This window comes from Alosa pseudoharengus, unplaced genomic scaffold, assembly GCF_046254945.1.
Source record: "Alosa pseudoharengus isolate Yale_2024_CS ecotype anadromous, Long Island Sound unplaced genomic scaffold, YU_APseudo_1.1 YU_APseudo_1.1_scf_7, whole genome shotgun sequence".
Taxonomy (NCBI): Eukaryota; Metazoa; Chordata; class Actinopteri; order Clupeiformes; family Clupeidae; genus Alosa; species Alosa pseudoharengus.
Genome location: NW_027468859.1, coordinates 8,245,495 through 8,267,149, shown reverse-complemented (window position 1 = coordinate 8,267,149; position 21,655 = coordinate 8,245,495). Strand labels below are relative to the sequence as shown.

At 44.9% G+C, this 21,655-nt stretch overlaps 1 protein-coding gene across 2 annotated transcripts in view; it reads left to right on the top strand.

Annotated features, from left to right (window-relative positions):
- The window catches only part of ppp1r13bb (protein phosphatase 1, regulatory subunit 13Bb), a 61,111-nt gene that overhangs the window by 6,255 nt on the left and 33,201 nt on the right, over positions 1-21,655 (top strand). For both annotated transcript variants that reach the window (XM_076271656.1, XM_076271655.1), the window contains exons 3-4: positions 15,212-15,359; positions 17,741-17,860. In XM_076271656.1, coding sequence (XP_076127771.1) covers positions 15,212-15,359; positions 17,741-17,860 — 268 coding nt within the window. The remainder of the gene's footprint in view (positions 1-15,211; positions 15,360-17,740; positions 17,861-21,655) is intronic.

Here is a 21,655-nt window from a genome sequence, read left to right as displayed (position 1 = left end):
GGAAGTGGACCATTAGAGGTTTGTGAGTGCCACTGTTTTCTGTTGTGGTCTCTGTTTGCGAATGAGAGTTGAGGATATGATTGTTGTTTGCTGCAGTTTCTTGCTTGGATGGTGCTTTTTAGTTTCATCCAGCTGCAAGAGCCGTCAAATTAAATTAGGCCTCTATTGCTCTCTGCTAGTGATGTTCACTCTGCTTTCGTCAACGGTTTAGCGTTTTTTAAAGGATTTCTGAAGCACATAGCTGTTTTGTTTGTGCCGCTCCGCTTTAGTTTCCAAATTGGCACGAAAGTGGAAATTGAAAACCTTGATCTACCCTGAAAGCGTTGGCTAATAACTCAGCATGGTAGCCTAGCTGAATCTGCATTTGCAAACACAAAGCAGAATATTCCATCATATAGGGGCTCAAAATAATCCCTTGAGTCCAAAGCAAAGGGGGTTGTTCGCATGTGTTTACATGCACATGTATGCCCCGGGACTGTGGTGTATTGGGTGTTTTTGTGTGTGTGTATGTGTATGCTGTGGGGGTGGAATTCACTGTGGGAGTATGTTTGGTTTTAATTAGTGCGGATTGATTATGATCAAGGGACTGTCTGTTCCCTCTTACCCCTGTGGTTGTCAGATGTGGTCATTCTGTTTAATTCTAAAAAGGGTAATTCCGTGTGAAATCACCCAATTTCAGCAAAATTTGGCAGGTGACCCCCTCCAAATCTGTACATAAATCTTAAATAGTATATCTGTATAACTAATCGTTGCAAAACTACAGCCCTTTGAAACTTCAAGTCATTTTAAGCATTGTGGTGAACAATCCTTTTTGTTCAACTTCCAACATTATTGGCTCTTTTGGTATTTCACACACATTAGTGAAATTATGTAAATAGAAGTAAATTTTCCTATTGAATTAAAAAAAATCCAATCGGATCAGATGTATCTTGTGTACTTTCCCCTCTGAAAATGGCTTTAAATTCATTATGTGAAAAGACATCATCACCTTTGAGGGCTTCTCATTCAAAAAGTATGTGACACAAATTCATCAGATTTTTTCCCCACTCATATATGGATTATAAGGTTATGTCCATGCTTTGGTTAGTATCATTACCATATTTTCAGAGCATTTTTTTTTTCAAATTGGGCTTGATTTTCAAAAAGCTTGTTTTCATCTTCTCATTTCATCACGTGGACAGTTAACTGTTTAAATTTTACTATATACCATTCTGTATGTGAGGATCATTTGTCCAAAACTTGGGCTTGTTGCTGAGTTTCTTCATTGAGATAAGATTTTTGAAAAATATTGTCTATAAATCCACTGAATTTGTACTGGATCTGCAGTACCACTTTGCACCACATGTGGTGCTCTTTTAATACAATGGAAGAGTAAAAGAGTCACTTGTTTGCGGCACATATCCAATCTAAACACACAGTTTATGGTTCATAGTTGAATTGCTCTTGTATGTAGTTTTGGAACCATTAGTGATTCAGATATATTATTTAAGGTTTATGCATAGGTTTGGTCTACAAACACCTGTGATTTTTTTTTTCTGATTTTTTTGGAGAGGGTGACCTGTCAGCCACTGGATGATTTGACACGGAATGACCCAAAAGTGTTGTGTGTTGTATTGCCCTTAAATGGAAAATCATTTCCCCAGCCTCAAAGACACAGAGACACAAGCGTCTGATGATCCACCTTTGAGACACTAAAGCATGCAATGGGGCTGAGGACTCGGTAGTTAGCGAGACTGTGTAGCATACGGTTGATCACTTATGGATGAGTCAAGCTGCGCACCGTGCAGGTGGATGTACATTTGTGTCAGGCTTGACATCTTTGGCCAATCAAGTTAGGTAACTAAATTGCACTAAATGTTGATTGGAATTGGAAATGTATTTATTTAAAACAAGGTCAATGCACAAATAAACATTAATACAAGAGAATATGTGTTTGGTCAGGATATAGCAACAATTGCTAATTTCCACCTGTAGTCCGTGGGCAGGTATGACAATGGAAATAATCCCAATGATGGGATCCTTTATGTGAGTGTTGGAAGATGATTCAGATGCAGAAGGACACAAGGACAGGAGGCTTGTCACAGCGGTCAGTAGATTAAAAATATTCACTGTCTGGATAGCACTGCCAACGCTTCCTTTTTTGTTTTTTGGTTTGATTCTCTGTTGTCATTTCTGCCCTTTTTTCCCTCAGATTTCTGTCTCTTTCAGGCAGTTCTTCCTGAGGAATGCGTCAATTTTGTCAGCTTTGCGGGCACTGGTCTCTTTCTCTCAGTTGCAAAGTCTAAACGGTGTCCCGCCTCCCCACACCCCTCCAGCCAATCAGAGTGACTCCCGGAACTCGAAGGGGCCAATGACTGCTGCCCGTTTGGCAGATCTGCGCCGGGTTGACGTGGGTGGCCTCGCGGCTTCTCGGTGGCATCAGTGTCACACAGCCAGTCAGCCAGAGAGCACACCCCGTGCCCTGCTCCCCCCAATGCCCCCTATCATGTGACATGGTGCCAGCCAATAGTGGCCATGCTGAGGCCCATGCTGGCTAATGCGCTGTTGTTGGGGGAATCCAGAGATCGATCTGTCAGTGCGGTCGGAGCTTCTTCACATCCAGGCCTTCCTAGACTCATACAGTGCCTTTGCCAGGGTTTATCAGTCAGTGATGTGATTTAATCACTCTGATGTGTGCCTGTTTGCTTTCCATGTGAGCTGACTTGTGACCAATATGCTGATTTGAAAACACCCTCCGTTAAGTACAGTCTTTTGTTGTTGTGGTTGAATTGGAGAATCATGTTGGATTGTGAAGAATTCAAGGTTGGGTTTCTGAAACTGGAACGCTTAAAAGTTTCAGGTTGTGACAATGAGTCCATCTTTCTCTTGTGTGTGTGTGTGTGTGTGTGTGTGTGTGTGTGTGTGTGTGTGTGTGTGTGTGTGTGTGTGTGTGTGTGTGTGTGTGTGTGTGTGTGTGTGTGTGTGTGTGTGTGTGTGTGTGTGTGTGTGTGTGTGTGTGTGTGTGTGTGTGTGTGTGTGTGTGTATGTGTGACTGCAGAGGCGGAAGGATAGTCTCCCTTCAGTCAGCCCAGTTTCAATTATTCACATATTCACCCTCTTTTCTTAATGTGGTCAGCTGGATTGGCGCCCTTTGAATTCTGAAGCTCCTCAAATATGAATGCTTCTTGTCACAAGAGCTTTGAAGCAGTGGAGCGGGCTTGCTGAGAGAGTGTCCCTTTCTCAGGTCCCTGATAACCACGGCTTTTCTGGGGATGTTACCATTTATGGACGCTCAATTCAGACTGGGACTTAACTCTCTTCAGGATTTCTTGAACAATTTTTTCCCCCTGCATTTCTCTTTTCTATTCTCCATTTTACTGAAGACGAGGATTGGTTTAATAAGCACTGCTAACAAAAGCAAGCTTTCACCAGGCTCACTGTCTTTGTTGTTATTAAAAACCCAAACATCTTTTTGTACGATATTAGGGTTGTGTATTTTACTCTCGTTTTTTTAATTTCAGAATCGAGGCGAGTTTGGGGCCAACCCCCTCTGTTTTTGCGGGATTGTAGAAGGCCGAAGACAATAAACAATGACCGCTAATCCTGAGGATTGGCACGGCTAGAATGTCATGTATACAGTGCCACCTCGTCCTCTGCTAATTTTCAGTGATAGAGTGCCTCGGGCAACGCCACATGAAATTATCTAGGCCGATGGAGAGAGAGAACACTGCCAGCTCTCTGGAACGCGGCCATATTCTCAATCCCAGACATTGTTTTGTTTTGCAATCTGGATTTTCATAGCAACGATGCCCTTCATGACCGGGTGGAGATTTGCAGTTCATGCCAGCCCAGTCTATCAAACATCAAGTGATACTGCACTGTAGAGGAGTCTATAAATGCCCAATGAGAGCTCTCCCCCTGTTTGCCTGGGTTCCTGAACCATAGAACTTTCCTGATGATTCACGGTGAGCAGGGCCTTGATAAGCTACCTTTTTTGGTTAATGTCAGCAGCATGCCTCACTGAAGGATGCTTAGGAGGCAGACTCACCATATTTTCAAGATTGGGAGGGAGGACGTCTGTCTGCCAGCACAAAGTTGATCCACTTTTTGATACCATCTGCTCCACAAGGTCACTTCTACCTCATGATGTTATTTTTGTGGAGCCATGTGCCCTCGTGATATAGCTAGTCAGTAAACATGACCAAGTGACAGGCTATTAACAACTACAATAAATCTCTAATTGATGTCGCATGGTTTTTGTGTTGAGTTGTCAAGTGCATTGTTGCGTCCGGTCTCACAGGTTTGTCACCGTTAGACGCGTGTGAAGTTGGATTGCCAGCCAGCCTTTTTTTTTTTGCCATGTTATGTCATTGTATCGTGCAAGCAGCAGCAGATTGTTTTCACTTGTATGCACCATAGACGTGCCTTGGAATGCTACGGTGGAATCTAGAATGTATTTGTTACTAGAGAGGGAGAGAGACGGACCAAGGTAAACAAGGTGATTGTTAGATAGAGGGAAGGACGCCATGTATTAAGTGATTTCACTGTTTCCTCTTTGCATGTGTCTGATTCTGGTCTCTCCCAAGAAAGGAGGAGATGAACACAGTGTGCTACAAGGTCCAGGGGAGGAAAACTTTTTCTTTTTTGACTTAGTTTTCCTCCTCCAGAAAATCTTCTTCTCTGCCTTCATGTTGCTTTAATTTGCCATGTATAATGCAGAGTCTCCATCTGGTAGATATATCATGGAATATTTCAGGGATTTGTCAGTAGATAAGTAATCCGGCATCACAGACTGACATCTGAGAAGAGGAGAAAATATCAAATTTTTATAAGCTATGGGATAAGTATGGGGTGATCTTGCCTGTATTTTTAATGCCACTGAGCTCATTTTCTGATATTCCAGGAATAGTGAAAGCTGTACAAATACTGCATATTTTCTTTGTTGCTGGTGTCGCTGATGGTGCCAAACTACAACATGGCCTGTCAGCTGCCAATACAAATATTTGAACAGGTGATATTGGATATTGGATATTGGCATATACACACACACACACACACACACACACACAGTCAGGACTAACTGGAAATCTGACGTGAGTATGATGATTTGATGTGGTTGTTTGGTCTTGGTTCAAAACCCTGAAGCTCAGATCATATCATAAGCCTTCAATTCCCCTAGTGACCACATGGGCATCCATTCAGCCCGACACGCAGACCAACCCAATTCGCTAATGCCTCCAGAGGGATTAGCAGCTTGCTTAAAATGCCCAGGACTTCCCAGTGATTGTGCCTTTAAAGCTTACTCCTTTTTTTGTGTCCAGTTTTTTTCCCCTCGTCACATTTGGACTGCAGTCAAATCTCAAGGGCTTATAGAGGCTATTGTATTCTTTTTTTAATATATTTGGTGGTGGATGTCGTTGTTTGCAGATTTCTCACCCTGTTTCTGCTCCAGTTGAGAAAACTAACAGAATTCTGGGCAGTAAGGAGTGATGTAACCGGAGTTGTCAGATGTGATGACCAGCTGAATGCCCTGCTCAGACAGGGGCAAAGTGAGGGTCATGGATGCGTGCAGTTTCTCTGGTCCGGCGCCGGTCCATCAAAGCTCAAAGCTAAAACTTGACCACTGGAACTTGTAGGCAGGATGGATGTGTTTTTCTGTTTTGTTTTTTTCCTCACTGCTGGGCGGGGTGCGTGTCACTGTGTGTGACACGATGTGACAAACCGTCTGTCACATTGCCAGCAGTCCCTCTCCCCAATAATACCCCACCACCCCTACCATCTACCTACACACACACACACACACACACACACACACACACACACACACACAAAGCCCTTTCAGACATACGTGTAAGACCGGAGGTTCCGCGGATGTTAAACGGTCCAAACTTAGCCGGTTGTTCTACTGCCCCCCCCCCCCCCCCCAGTATTTCCTCCGGACATTATGTAAATGTGCTGTGTCTGAACGAAGCGTAGAACATGCGGTTAAAATTCACACCTGGTGAGAGGGCGTGTCGGTGACGTTTCTTTCGTGCATCCATGTGGTTGAATCTGACTTAAATGACCGTGTTATGATGGAGTGGCATAGTGCTGTCCAGAAAATCTCCGACCTGGAAAGATGCAGACATCACGGAGCTACTGTCCATGAGGGCATACAGCATTGTGATAGAACACATGAAGGGAACGGCAAGAGACCCGTTGATGTAGCCTACAACTGCATCGCAAAGCCAAAGGAATTCAAAAGACCAAATCATCATAAGCAGAAGGCGCTGAAAAGGCAGTAGCCTACAGCGACGTCGTTGACGACAATAACAGGAGTATTTAATAAATTGTTAGCCAACACGGTCGGTTTTCTGTTCATTGATAGCCTTCTCATGACCTCTCGCTGAGCTCGCTGATATTTTTTGAGCATAAATATGCCTAGAGAAAATGAAAACGAAGAAAACCCAACTTTGTTCCAAGCTCCTTACATAAATGCAATAGACACATGGGGAGAGGATGCTTTTGGAAAAATAAACCATGAAAAAACGAAGCACTTCACTGTTATGTTAGTATTTTGTGTGTTGCTTAAAAACGTTGTATATGATGGCCTTGAAGTCTTGAGTGAATTGGCTGGTACCATAAAGTTTGTGCATGCTCTCTCCAACGCAAACCATATTTGGGGTTCCATAGCCAAGTAATTCTGAACGTTGAAAACAGATAAATGTGTTTATTCGAAGCACACATACAAATACTGTAGATCAATTTCAAGTGCGCACTTACGTGACTACTTCAAGTATTAGCCTACGCACAATAGATTTTTCTTCTTTAGCCTACATAATGCATACACTTTGTAAACAAACAGCAGCTGTGACAGCGGCCGCATATATTCTGCGTCTCTCGTCCTCTTGTAAACTCTACAAGCCCCCACCCCTCACTCGACAACCACACGGAGATTCTGTAATGTGCGTGTATGTTGTTCACACATAGGTCAGTATAAGGTCCGCAGGTTAGCATCATATCTGAATCATCCGAAGGGTAGGACCTCCGTTTGACAAACCTCCGCATATACTCCGGAGGTTATATCTGAAAGCCCTAACACACGCACACACACACGCACATCCCCATTACCACCCTCTTGGTATGTCGCTTTCACCACGTTAGCCCCCAGGGACCAAAAATGGCATAAAGTAAGGCCTGATGGTGAAGTCTCGTCTCCCCTCCCCTCCCCACCCTCACCCCTCTCCTCTCCTAAATGGTTTGATGTGCACCCTCCCTCTCTGTCCCTCACTCTATCTCTCACTGCCTTTTCTCTCTCTTTTTCTCTCTACCCCCCCTTTCTGACACACACTCGCACACACACACACACACACACTCGCTGGCTCAGTGTTGGTACTTGCTCAGAGTGTGCGACTCCAGAACGCTCCTCTGCAGGGCTGTTGCCTCCTCCTCCTCCTCTGCCTCCTCCTCGGTCGTGGCAGTCGGCTCCGCTCTACTCCGTTCTTCCTCCTCTTCGTCGCCGTCGTTCACCCTCCTCCTCCTCCGTCCGCGGTGCCGTCTCAGCGTTCTCTTGACGCGGCTCTTCGTGTGCCGCCGCTGCACAGTGCGCCGGGCAGCATGAAGAAGTTTGTGACCATAGTCCTGCGTGGCCTGGTCAGCATCTCCAAGGACAGGACCTGGGCGAAGGAGAACGTGCCACCGCAGAAAAGAGAAGTCAGGAGAGGACCGCCAGGTGGGCAAGGTGATTTAACGGGGGGGGGGGGGGATTTGGGAGGGCTCAGTAACTAATTGATCTGATCAGTTTCCTGTCTCATGGGATGTGATTTCCTTTTGTGTTCCTGACGACTGCAGGGGAGGAAGGATATGGATGTTGTCATGCTATTTGGTAGATGTTTTTTTTTTTTTTTTAATCCAAAGTGAATAATATTGTAATGGTGCTTAGAGTGTTTCTTGTCAACCATCTAGAGGTTTTGAGCAGTTGAAAGGGTTTTGTTGGGTTGCTTGTTGTCCTGCTTATGGATTCGTTTGGGGGAAGTTTAAATCTCGCTGTGACTGCAAAGTGGCGTGCGTGCTCACAGTGTGTGTGTGTTTGGTCAATGTCATTGTCACTCCAGGGCAATCCCAAGGGGAATGACAATGCATTGTTCATTGTGCTGCCTGGGGAAAGTAAGCTGAAAGCCGATTGTCCCTTTTGATTTGAATGGCTGTGGTTATTTGCTTGTGCGAAAAATAGTGTACTAATAAGTTTCCGTTTTTTTCTGGTTTGTATTTGTTTTCTACTTGATGTGGAATATCTAAACCTTTTGAACTTCCTTTTTTCTTGAACAACATTTCTTTTTCTGTTGCCAATATGCTATGACAGACTTCACTCAATTGCTTTTCGATATCATTCGTCATTTAGCCTAAAACAAACATCACTGTCAGTTGTTTGTCAGATTATGAATGAGTTCCTTCGCAGCTCTGAGCTTTTCCTTTCCCTAGTATCATCAGTTTGGCTCTATAGGCAGTACTGCCACGTCTACTCTTTACCGCCTATTTCAGCACTTCTCCCAGAGACCAGAGGTCTATGCGCTGACTAATGTCGCTGGAATCTGATTGTTGTGGTGGCGGTGAGACCTCTGTGCGGCTGATCTGCTGTCAGCCCGATGCTGTGCTTGGAGTCGGGCTCTCTTCCCCCTCCGTGGCAGTCCTCATCATCTCTCCTCAGCCCCATTGTAGCGATTAATCTCGTCAGGGAAGGATGGACCCCGCCGACAACCCTTCTTTGGCACTTGAGTGGCTGAATTATGCATGCTCTTTTTATTTCTCTCCCCCTCCACACCACCCCCCCCCCCCCCCCTCCTCGTCTTGCGCTTGCTTTGGTGGAAAGTGAAAGCGGTGCACATTTGCCCGATGTGGCATTTGTTCCGTTCTCTGCTCAAGATGCAGGAGAGGTAAAGGTAATCAGCCTGTGAGGGAGAGAAAGAGTTTCAAGTTATGTAGATATTGTTCGAGGGCTCTTTTTAGGCTGCACCTCCCTGTATAGAGACCTGACTAACGACTTAAGTCTTACCGTTGTCGCATGCTTTTTGTGATTCTGGCGGATTTGAAAGCCCTTTTTCTACACTTAAAGAGGTCATGTGGTAACAATAGACGTAGGAGACACTTGAAGGTCAAGCAGTGTTCTGCTGAACTTGTTCTCTGTAATCTCACAGTGCGTCATGTTATGTGATGATGGGACTCACACCCTTTTTAGCTCAAATCTCTTACAACTTAACCTGCTGTGTCGTCAACTTTGCAGAAGTCTAACACTCAATGTTCGTTTGCCCTTAAGATGAGATAAGCAGGATGAAAAAGGCAGCTGATTGTAGTATGACATTCAAAGTGTTTACTCAGAGTTTGGATTATTAGGTGCTATAAGCGATGCAGGGTAACGTCAGTTCTGTTGACGTTCAAACAAAACAGAGCTAGCTTGCTACTCCCTCCCCCTCCCTCCCGTGCAATTGAAACTCTCCCAGAAGCGCATCTCGTCGGTGATTTGCTGCAACAGTTTTTTATGTTTTTATGGGCAAGGTTTGCCCAAGTTGTTTTGTAGCCATTTTTGGAGCCTAGGTTGTCCACGGAGACCGCATTTTTTTTTTTTTTACAGTGTATTCGGGGCCACAGGCAGCTAGCGGATGGTGAGGTGATGTTAGCTGTATGTGACAAAATGTTTTAGCTTAGAAACCGAGTTACATCACTTATAGCAGGCATATGAGGCATATAGGCCTAGGCTTCACGTGGATTGGGAGACAGACTGCCCAAAGCCACAGTGCGTGGTCTGCAGTGAGATGCTACTTAACCATACTAATGTGGTTCTCCACACTGTTTTTTTTAATGTGAGAGCTCATAGACCAGTTGCACATTTTGATTATGTTATCATGTAGGGTGGCTAATTAAACAATGATGCCTGGAATGCGTCAATAGAATGAGTTACTTTTTTATGTGTTGGATGGTGGGGGTACGCGAGCCGAGTCAGGATGTAGAAGGTGGTCCGCGGGGAAAAAAGTTTGGGAACCGCTGACTTATAGCACCTTTAATTAACACAGAAAAAAAACATTTTGGCTGAATTCTTCCCTTTTCTACAGTTACATAATCAGACCTGTGTAGTTATCAGCCGTTTCTTTCTTCCACGTGTGTGTGTGTGTGTTAGACCAGTGTTTGTTTTTGTTTTCAACTTGGTGTGGAATATCTAAACCTTTTGAACTTCCTTTTTTCTTGAACAACATTTTTTTTCTGTTGCCAATATGCTAAGACAGACTTCACTCAATTGCTTTTCAATATCATTCGTCATTTAGCCTAAGACAAACATCACTGTCACAGCTTTTCCTTTCCCTAGTATCATCAGTTTGGCTCTATAGGCAGTACTGCCTCGTCTACTCTTTACCGCCTATTTCAGCACCAGGGCCAGGATGACTTAGGGAAGAGATAACAGCTGAGCGATCTGATAAGCATGTTGGTGCCACTGCAGAGGCCCATTAAGAGCAGGCCCATTAAGAGCAGCGCTCAAGAAGAGTTTGTCCTCCGTGCTTTGTGTAGGCTATATTGCAGAAATGCAGTGTTGGGGAGTTTTCTTTATCCCTTGGCGGCATGCTAATGTTAGCCTTGGTAGCTGCAAGGCTCTTTTAGTTTTGTAACAGTCAACAAAAAGTTGTGTGATGTGACTTTTCAAATGTGTTGCCGCCTGCACTTGTTGGGTGCACTGGTTGAGCATAGTTATCAGACCAGAGCTTATCAGAGCAAGTATTGCAAATCTCTGAAGTAGCACGTGGCTGTAATCAGTAGTTGGCTTGATTTATGGTGGAACAAGGTACACTGGGTACCCAAGGGCAATTAGAGTGAAAAGTTATAACTCAGAAATGTAACCTCAGGCAGACATCTCACCTCCTTTAGGCCTAATTTCAGTCAGTACTGTAGTCTTCTGTCAAGCTGCTTTCAGATATTACCTCGGGAGTATATGCAGAGCTTTGTCAAACGGAGGTCCGACCCTTCGGGTGATTCAGATATGACGCTAACATGCTGACATTATACGTTCATGTGTGAACGATACTGACACACATTAACAAAATCTCTGTGTGGTTGAACATGTTGATCGTGGTTGAACATGCACATGAACGGAATCTCCGCATGTTCTTTGCTTCTTTCAGACACAGCTCATTTACATAATGACCGTCAGAAATACTAGGAGGGGAGCAGTAGAACAGCCGGCTAAGTTCGGACTTCCAAATGACTGTTTATGTTGTTCATATATAAGGCCCAACCGTTTAACAGCCGCAGAACCTCCGGTCCTACACGTAGGTCTGAATGCAGCTATTGATGAGTAACAGAATGTGTGTTGCCTTGTTGTTATGTCTGTACCAGAAGTCTGTTGCCTTTCTCTTAATTGCACTTACATCAAATGTATCAAAATATATAATTACTCATAGTGTAAGTTTTTTTTGTTGCTATGATGAAATGTTGTTCTTATTTATCTCTGTTGTTTTCATGCTCAGAGACTCTTATATGCTCAGAGCTCATTATATTGGATGCTCCTGACCGTGACCCCTTGTTGTGTCTTGTTGACAACTGTTGTGTAACTTGCTTTGCAAACCCCCTCCCCACAGCCTTGTTCTGGCACCCAGACTTTGGCAGTCTGGGCGATCTCACTTAACTTTGATCCTGAGCCCCTGCCAGCTCCCTGGAAAATCTCCCATAAGGGGCTTTTCCCTGGATCATCCTGCTTTTCCAAATGTACATCCCAACAGTTACCCCCACTCCCCTTCAGAGGGCACTCTCATTTAAACCTATACTTCTTCTCATTGAAGCTAGGATTTGATAAACACTATTCTATCCTCTATTCCGCACATACAGATGGTGGCATGTTTCCAATCACACAAGTAAGTGAAATCTCTCACCCCTTAATCATGAAGCCACCCGGCTTGTGTTGGTGGTCTGACCCCCCCCCCCCCCCCTCCCCCGATATGCTATCAAATAGGCTAGACTTTCAGCCCGTCACTTGGCTAATCAGTTTAGGAAATCTCTGGTGTTACATAAGCACGACAGGGCAGACTAGGCTTTCCCTTATGTCAGGCTTAGAAGGGTTAGTGGCCCGTGTGTGGTTCGATGGATGGGTGAGCGTGACCCCTTTGACCAGACAGATGACATGTGATGTCTACAATGTGTGGCAGCACAAGGATCACGCGCGGTGGTGGTCGTGGCGGTGGCAGCAGTGGTGTCCCACCTCCTGTCTGCTTTTCCAACCTGTCAGTCAAGCAGAGGGAGACACATCTGCTGAAGCAGGGGCTTATGGGATTGACATGTAAGCGTTACAGACCAGCCGGAAATCGAGAGTGACTCCCGAGCTTGTGTGGAGGGGAAGTGTTGAGTTATGACGAGTTTAAGGTCTATTGCAACTCCCCCCCCCCCCCCCCCCAACCACCACCAGCACCAGCACCAGCAGCACCAGCAGCACCACCACCACCACCAGCACCAGCAGTGCATTGGCTCAGAGAGAGGGCAGAAGACACCAGAGGTCTCCCATGTCAGACTGGCCCTGTAGCTAACTTACCAGTGGTGCGATCAGTGACATTATACCGGATTGTCTGGAATGTCATGACTGAATCCCCAAGGACAAGATTTGATTTGATTTGATTTTCATATGATTTATTTTTAGTTGGGTGGTTCAGCGTGGGGGGGGGGGGGGCAAGTCTCGGAAGGACATTTTAATATTTCAACTGTCATATCGAAATCCATATGAGAGATAGATTATGAAAATTATGAAATGCATCATAAAATGTAATGGCGAAAAATCGCTTAGGGAAGGTATGTGTACTATGTTTGACAGTGATTTAAAAGCCTGTGAATGTGGTGCTGTTCATCACCGGCTGGCAGGAATGAGAATTGCTACATGAGAAGGAAACATTGTTGGATGAGGTTAGATGTCTGACAGCAGAAATGATGAGGTTGTCACAGGAAAAAAGTGTTTTGCAACTGGATTAGAGAGGGAGGAACAAAATGTCACATTTCAGCATACTGTGGTTAATCTAGAGGATTGTAGGCCTAATGCAGCAAATGTGTGGTAATGTATGGTACGTTTGTAGCTGAGCACTGGAGCCTGGCACTGGCGCGTGAGGAGTGACTGATACTCAGTACATGCCTTTGCCCTGTCCCTACTCTGGGGGTTGTCAACAATAGTGTCTCCAGTCCTAACCACAGGTTGTCAGATGGAGTCACGTCGAGGCTCTGGTTTTTCTCAGCAGCGTGTACCCTGCATGCAGCTGTTTGTTTGCTTGCAATGAAGTTTGTCAGCCCTGCTGTCTATAATTAGCCAACATGTTGGCTTGGTTTGGTACACGACTGTGGTAATGAGGATTAGTCCCGTTTATTTATTTATTTATTTATTTTTACACACACAGTTTTGTTTTTGTTTGTTTGTTGTGCATGACTCATTGCTAAGCTAATCCTTCTTGCCACCAGCATATGTGGTGTAGACTAGACGAGGTGTTTGCTCAGGGATTGTGGTATTACAGCGTCATGTCCTGTACCTGTTTTGACACCGTGTTTACACATTCACATTCAGACCTTTGTTAAGTTGTGGTTTTGCAAAATGGTTTGTTTTGGTCTTGTTATAGAATAGACCTAAATCATACCGTGGGAAATATTGCACAAGATCTTCTTGGGGGGGGGGGTTCCACTCTCATGGGCTCAACTCAATACCGCAGCAGGACATTTGTCACGTACTGCCAGCCACTGCCTAGTCACTCATTTTTTTCCTCACGCATGACGTTCGCTGGGCACGGTCCACTCCCACGCCCATTTTTGTCTGTGGTGGTGTGAGTGAGTTGCGGTTCATACGGTGTCTCCAGTGTCCGTCTCTTTCTATAGTATTGTGCCTCCTGTTGTCCTCTGCTCCAGTCCAGTCCACTCCGCGCTGCTCTGCCCAGCGTCTGTTCTGCAGCCTTATCCATCTCTGGCCTGTCACAGGGCCTCCAGGCCTGCACAAACACAGCATAACATGCCGCCTGGGAAGTGTGTGTGTGTGTGTGTGTGTGTGTGTGTGTGTGTGTGTGTGTGTGTGTGTGTGTGTGTGTGTGTGTGTGTGTGTGTGTGTGTGTGTGTGTGTGTGTGTGTGTGTGTGTGTGTGTGTGTGTGTGTGTGTGTGTGTTTCCTCAAAACGTCACTGTGCAACAATGGTCCTATAATGATGGAGAACATAATTCTCTCTCTCTCTGACCAACACAGAGCAGGTCACAGAGGGACAGCTGAACACTGCTGCGTCCGTCTGTGTTGGTCATCGGCTACCTCAAAAAAAGAAAAAAGATCCTGCTACAACACAGCTGACGCTCCCCCCGCAAATGTATGGGCTTCTGTGCACAAACCGAATAAAACAACTCTGTCAGACCACATACTTCTGTCAGTACACTGCTAGTGTGCTCTGAGCGCTTACTTGCATTGTGCCCACTTTTCCGTGGTTAGTATTGTACCAACATCTGCACTATATACTTTGAGACACAGAGGTTAGAGTGTCTCGTTTTGCCACTGAGTGCAAATTTGCGGGAGTCTGTAAGTTGTTCTGTTAATATCTCTCGCGCACTCCTGCTAGGCAGTGATATTTGGACTGTGTGCTTTGGTCAGTAGCAAATGTATTCTCTGTCCTCAGATAGCTCCTCGTTCTGCTGTGGGTTGATAAGCTCTAGGAGGCCTTTTGTAATTCAATAGTTCATTGCATTGGTTTTGCTGTTGGTGTTGAGATGCTGCCAACACATTCACATTCCACACATTCATTTCTCGTACTCCCCTCTCTTTTTGTGTTTGTCTTGGTGCATTTCTCCTCCTAGCAAATATGTCATTGCATCGGTACATGAAGCCGAAATGGAGGATGGAACACAAAGGGACATACTACGTCCATATCTAGATCTTTATCCATAGGGCAGAACTCGCATAATAATGCAATCGATGGCTGTTCAAATGAATTGGCAAACAATGTTCATTAACCATTGAAAGAACCAATACAGTAATTTCCTGTGTGTTAGCCGCATTGTGTATAAGCCACAGGACACTGTTTTATGCAAGTTAAAAGAAACAAAACCATATTAATACAATATTAACTGCCCCGTGTGTTAACCTCATAGCTGAAGAAATTTGTAGTTGGGAAATGACTGCACTGTAAACTCTAAATAACATAACTCCAGAACTTTAAAATGACATACTGTTTTCCCCATTTCTCTTTTCTTTGCCCCCCCCCCCCTCGTTGCAGATGATCTTGACCGTGTACCTGAACGATGGCGAGCAGGCGGTGTCCGAGGTGCCCATCACCCCGGAGACGTCCTGCCGCGACGTGGTGGAGTTCTGCAAGGAGCCTGGCGAGAGTGGCTGCCACTTGGCCGAAGTGTGGCGTGGCAACGGTCAGTCGCCCCGTCTGGTCAGCCCAACGCTGACCACTTCCTGTCCCCTCTTCCTGTGTGTGTGTGTGTGTGTGTGTGAGAGAGAGTGAAGTGGTTACATCTTTTGTATGTGTATGTTTGGTAGTTCTGTAGATGTTTTCGACGATTTATACTTTATGTCTACATGTATGTGTGTGTGTGTGTGTCTGTGTGTGTGTGTGTGTGTGTGTGTGTGTGTGTGTGTGTATGTGTGTGTGTGTGTGTGTGTGTGTGTGTGTGTGTGTTGCTCTATGCCATAACATTTAGAGGAGAACAGAGAGCCCTGATCCCTTTTGTTTCACCTGATGAAGAAGCACTTGCAGTCCTTTTCCTGGTGTGTGCGTAGGTGCTTCTCTCTGAAAAGGCTAGATAGAAATTGACCCCAAGCAGACAACAGAAAGAGAGAACACTTTGTCGTCCCACAGAGTGCAACTTTAAAGGCAGCTCTGAGCAGGAGAAGAGTGGGATCAAAAGGCCCTCCCGCTTCTGAAGCGCAGACACTCAGGAAGCGCACGGCATGCTGGGAACATGTTACGCAACCGAGCCAAACAAATGGACAAACTGAGCGTTTTGTTTTGTGCTCAGGAATGTTGCCGTGTCTCCCAGTGTGGTGTTCCCAAACCTCAGACATGGGGTGTGTCCTTCCTTGGAAAATCGGATTGGGTTGTTGGAATGTGTGTTTCCTGTGTGTGTGGGTGTGTTTGTGTGGGTGTTTGTGGGGCCGGATTTGGCTGTTGACAGATGTCCATAGAGGAGCGTATCTCTATATTATGTTGGGTCACAGTGTCTTGTTCCTTTACTCAAAAACTTTGAAAAACATTTCAGTCCCCAGAAGTTCTTGAGCACAGGCATTTACCAGGGGGATTGTGGGAAGCCACTGAGTATCTGATCAATCACAGCCTGCCAACAAGTCAAGAGGTCGTCTCCATAGCAGCTGGGGTCAAACTGGATCGATAGTGGCCTCTAGTCAGTTGGGGCTGCAGTGTGCTGTGATGTGCTGCGCTGTACCGAGCACCTGTCTTGCTCTTCCTCAGCTCCTGTCACACCTGCAACACTGATCCCATCTCTTCCTCCACTCTACTCTGTTCTCTCTCTCTCTCTCTCTCTCTCTCTCTCTCTCTCTCTCTCACTGCAATGCACCCTGGTTTTTGTCCTCAGCTTGTGACTGCTTTTTAGTTCTCCCCCCCCCCCCCCCGTGGCCTCCAGCTCTCTTCTTCCTCTTCTCTTTTCTCTTCCATGTCTCTTCTCTTTTCTCTTCCATGTCTCTTCTCAGACCCCGTCCTTTCTCTTCTCAGTTTGGCCTCTCTCGTTCTCTTTCCCATCATGCTTGGCACAGGTGAGCTCAGGTGTTTCTCCACCTGTGCAGAGAGCCTGTAGTATGTTCCCCATACACAGACCCCACCTGCTATACCACCCCCGCACCCCCCCCCCCCCCGCACACACACACACACACACACACACACACACACACACACACACACACACACACACACACACACTACCCCACCACCCCCACCATCTGCATTCCTCTGGCACACAGTCATGTTTGTTCTCCCTGCCCTGCCCTGCCCTGCCCTGCCCTGCCCTGCCCTGCCCTGGCCTGGACTGGCCTGGCCTGCTCTTTGATCCCTGATGTCCACGCCCTCCATCTCCCCCAGGGAATCCCCTCCTTTATCTGCTTATTCCTCCCACTCAGCATAATCTCTTTCCTCTTCTTCTCTTGAGTCGCTTCCATGTGTTTGTGTTTGTCTGGCACTCTGACCGGTTAATTAGCGCAGGTGAAAGACAATCCCTGTGCTTTTCTGAACCTACCTAATGGCGTTCATCTCCATCCTGCTTTGCCATCCTTGCAATTTTCCTTGAGTCTTGTTCTTTTATGCTCTTTCTTTTCCTTGTCTCTTATCACTTTTTTCCCTCAATGTCTGCCTCTCTTTCTCTCTCTCTCTCTCTCTCTCTCTCTCTCTCTCTCTCTCTCTCTCTCTTTCTCTTTCTGTCTCCAACTCAGTGGGAAACCTCCTCTTGGGCTAAACATATTCTCTTTCACTGTCACACTTGTGTACGCTCTCTTTTTCCTTGTACTGCATTTCTCTAACAAACTCACCCTCTCTCTCTCTTTCATTGTCTCTCTCTGCCCCCCCCTTCTCTCTCTATCTCCCTCTTTTTCGCTCTCTCTGTCTCCCTCACTTTCACTGTCTCCATCTTCATCTCTTCTCAGTAGGGACCCTCCTTAAGGCCAATTAAACAGATCTTAAATTAATTGGACTCCCAAACATTGTTGCCAAATGAATGCAGATGCGTTGTTTGATTCCGCCGGCTTGTTTTCACTCCTGTAACTCTCCTGTGTTTTTCCTTTTCTCCCACAGAGAGAGCCATCCCCTTTGATCACATGATGTACGACCACCTGCAGAAATGGGGCACCAGGAGACAGGAGGTGAAGTTCTTCCTGCGCCACGAAGACTCGCCGACCGAGAACAGCGACCAAGGTGAGGAGTGGTTCCATTGGGGCTTTGCGCACCTATCCCCTACAAATTATGTTACGTCACACTTTCTCGTTTTTTCCCAAACAATTTTGAAAAACATTTTAGTCCCCAGTGGTTCTTGAGCAGAGGCATTTACTAGAGGGATTGAGGGAAGCCACTGAGTATCTGATCAATCGCAGCCTACCAACAAGTCACGGGTAACCTTCGTTGCCCGTAAGTCTCTTTGCCTTAGTTAGCACATGACCATCAAATGAGACTAAAGCTGATGATACATGGAGCAATTTTTTGAGCAATGTTGCAGGACAGTATTCCTCATTAGGCGGGGATCACATCAGCCAGCGGCAAGCGGCAGCGGCAAACGTAACGCAACGCTCGGACTATAATAAGTTTTATCTAGTTCCTAAGCAACACAAACGTTTTTTCAATTGAATACGCTTGCGTTGCGCTTTAAAAGTTGAACCAAGTTCAACGCTCAGCTTGTTCAACGCTAGCGTTACGCCAGCTTTGCCACCGTTCCGCTGACGAACCATAGAGAACAATAGGAAACCTGCCGCTTGCCACTGGCTAATGTGATCCCCGCCTTATTGTGGTTCTGATGTGGTTCTGTTACGAGTTAATGAACCACTGAAACGATTTTGGAAACATTATTTTAAGGTACAAAAAACTCTTTGGTGTTGCTTTAATCATCAGTAGGCAAATTGTCATGATCATCCAATCAAAATAAAAAGATCATTCCTCAAAAAGTATCATCATCCTTAGGCTGGGGCAGAACCATAGGGCAGAACATAGTATTCAAACCCAGAGTTCTAAATAAAGCCGGTCTTGCATACTCATGCCCATATACATGCCCAGTCACGTACTGTGCCACAATGAACAAGCGTTCATGTTCAATTTTGAGGATGTGCACAACAATGCACCAAATGGGCGCAGGATACATGTGGCACCCATGATGCGTACGCTTTGTTAACAGCAAGTATATCCCTAGCCAAACCAAACTAAACTACCTTTCATCAGAAGTGTCCTTTCGGTTTTTAATCACTTGAAAAAAAGCACTTACGTCATGACAGGAGGGTTAGGAATAGCAGAGTTTCATGAACTTTATTACACACCAAAGGTAAAATATATTATCTAAAATACACTGCCTTTTTTTAAATTCATGTCGGCTATCTGATGCCAAGCGTCTCGTCTCAACCACAAGGAAACAGACGCGGCTGGTCTTACAGCGCTTCAGAGATTTGGTTTCGTTTGGTCTGACGTCTCCTTTCAAGGTCACGTGCTGCAACGCCAAAGACTATTAGTGGATACTGGCAGCACACGCACAAAAGGGAGAATTTGCATGTTGATTGCGGTCCATTCACTTGTCGGCAATGCCAATCAGTGATCATGAATGAGCTCTGAGCATGCATCCCCGCTCCCCCTCCGTCTTCAGCAACTGTAAGGGCCCTCGGTATTTTCATCACTCGGCATTTCAGCCGCGACATCTGCATGTTAACAAAGAAGTCTTTTCCTCCTCGAGAGCACACTCTAGGGCGTTTCAGGCATATTCACAATTTATTTATTTATCTATCTTATTTATGTATTTATTTGGTTTAATTATTTATCACCTCAGGTAATGGTTTTGGTCTGTCGATCCGTCGTTCTGTGTGCAGGATTACGCAAAAACTACTGGCCTGATTTTCATGAAGCTTGATGAGATGTAGCAAGGGCGAACCCATGACATTTAGTCAAGTCAAGTCAACTTTATTTGTATAGGGCATTTCATACACAGAGGTCATTCAATGTGCTTTGCATAAACACAAGCAAACAGGAATAGCTAATAAAAGCATAGAAGGGCAATAGTCAAAGAATAGTTTAAAAATTAAAGAATAAAAAAAAAACATAAAACTAAAAGGGCAATAGTTTAAAAGTGTTTTAAAAAGTAATAATTATAACACATAAAAAACAACATGAGGACGCTGTGGCGCAACATGCTATAGCGTTCATGCCATGTACGGGTCCAAGTGCCCACGGGGACCCAGGTTCGAATCCGATCTGCGGTCATGTCCCGATCCCACCCCATCTCTCCCACTCCTTCCTGTCTATCTTCACTGTCCTATCCGTAAAAGCAAAAAGGCCAAAAATATACTTTAAAAAAAACAACAACAAAAACAACATAGAATGATTATACTAGTCAAGCACCCAGTGAACAGCAGCACTATAGAGATTCTTGAAGTAGTCCCAAACTGTGCGTGCACACCACCACATATATTTACTTTCAGGGCCAAAATGCCCGATCACAGGCCTCGATAGTCCCCCTTGTGGAGTATTAAAGGAATTATCCGGAGTAAAATGCACTTTAGATCGATTTACGGATGATTGGGGGTACATACGTTGAGTTGACATCAAAATCATGTCATTCGGATGTGTTTTGAGAAAGTTCGATTGTACCGTTTTCAGTCACACAACTCGTACTCTTCCAGGCTACGAGTTGTGTGACTGAAAACGGTACAATCGAATTTTCTCAAAACACATCCGAATGACATGATTTTGATGTCAACTCAACATATGTACCCCCAATCATCCGTAAATCGATCTAAAGTGCATTTTACTCCGGATAATTCCTTTAACACCCAAAACAGTTGCTGTCCCAAAATAGTCCTGTCATTCTCGAGCAGTAAAGAACGTGCCGTTACACTTTGACTATGCCCAATCTGTCTATTCTTTTAGAATGACAGGACAACTACTTCACAGAATCCCCCTCACCCGAAGAGTGCGCTGTGAACTGGGCAATGAACATTTAATTAGTTAGCAGAAAGCATCTGAGAAAAGTTTGGTCTTAAGTCTAGATTTGAAACTGGCTACAGTTGGGGCAACTTTGATCTCATCTGAAAGTTGGTTCCAGAGCTGAACTGCATAGCAAATAAAAGCTGCTTCACCATGTTTAGTTCTAACAGTAGGTTTTACTAACGAGTATTTCTCCTGAGACCTGAGAGGTCTGGAAGGTGTGTACTGCTGAAGCGGTATTTCTGTCAACATATAAAAGACAATTACACACTGATATCTTGAGTTTGATTTGTATAGACCAGAACTATGAACCCTTGGCGGAGGTCTGTGTTCTCTTAATGCCCTTCCAGTTAAGGGTATTTGTTTGCTTGGGTCTTAATTGCATCTCCCCAGGAGTGCAGGTTTTATAGGTCTTAGCCATGAAGCAGTTTAGAATATGTGTGTAGGGGTTATGTAACTAAGCGGCTTGGTCCATATTAGGACGCCGCGTCTTTGACCCCTGCTGACCCCGTGGCCTGCCTACTTGACCCTCACACACATACAGTACACACGTTCTGAGCCTACTTACACACACTGACACACACACACACACACACACACTGATTTGCCAACGTACACGTGCAGGCATAGACACACTCACACTTGCATTTACATGCTTAAATGCTAGCACAAGCCAGCACACATAAAGACTTGTATGTCCAGATGCCTGCATGTAAATGCATAAAAAAAAAGGTGATGACACAAGTGAAAACTTTTTGTGCAGTGTTGCTGAGCAACCACATGTTATGGTTATGGTATTTAGCAGACACGTTTGTCCAAAGCAAATAATACAAATACATACAAATAACAATACAAAGTTAAATTTAACGATACAAAGTTAAATTTAACAGTAAATCATTTAAAAAGTTGGTAAGACTACATTAAGGAGAATATCAATAATAAACAACAATGTGAATTCAAGCAATAGCCTAATGAAATTAAATGAATACTATAATATACAAACCACATAAGTTATAATTACATTTATTCATTTTG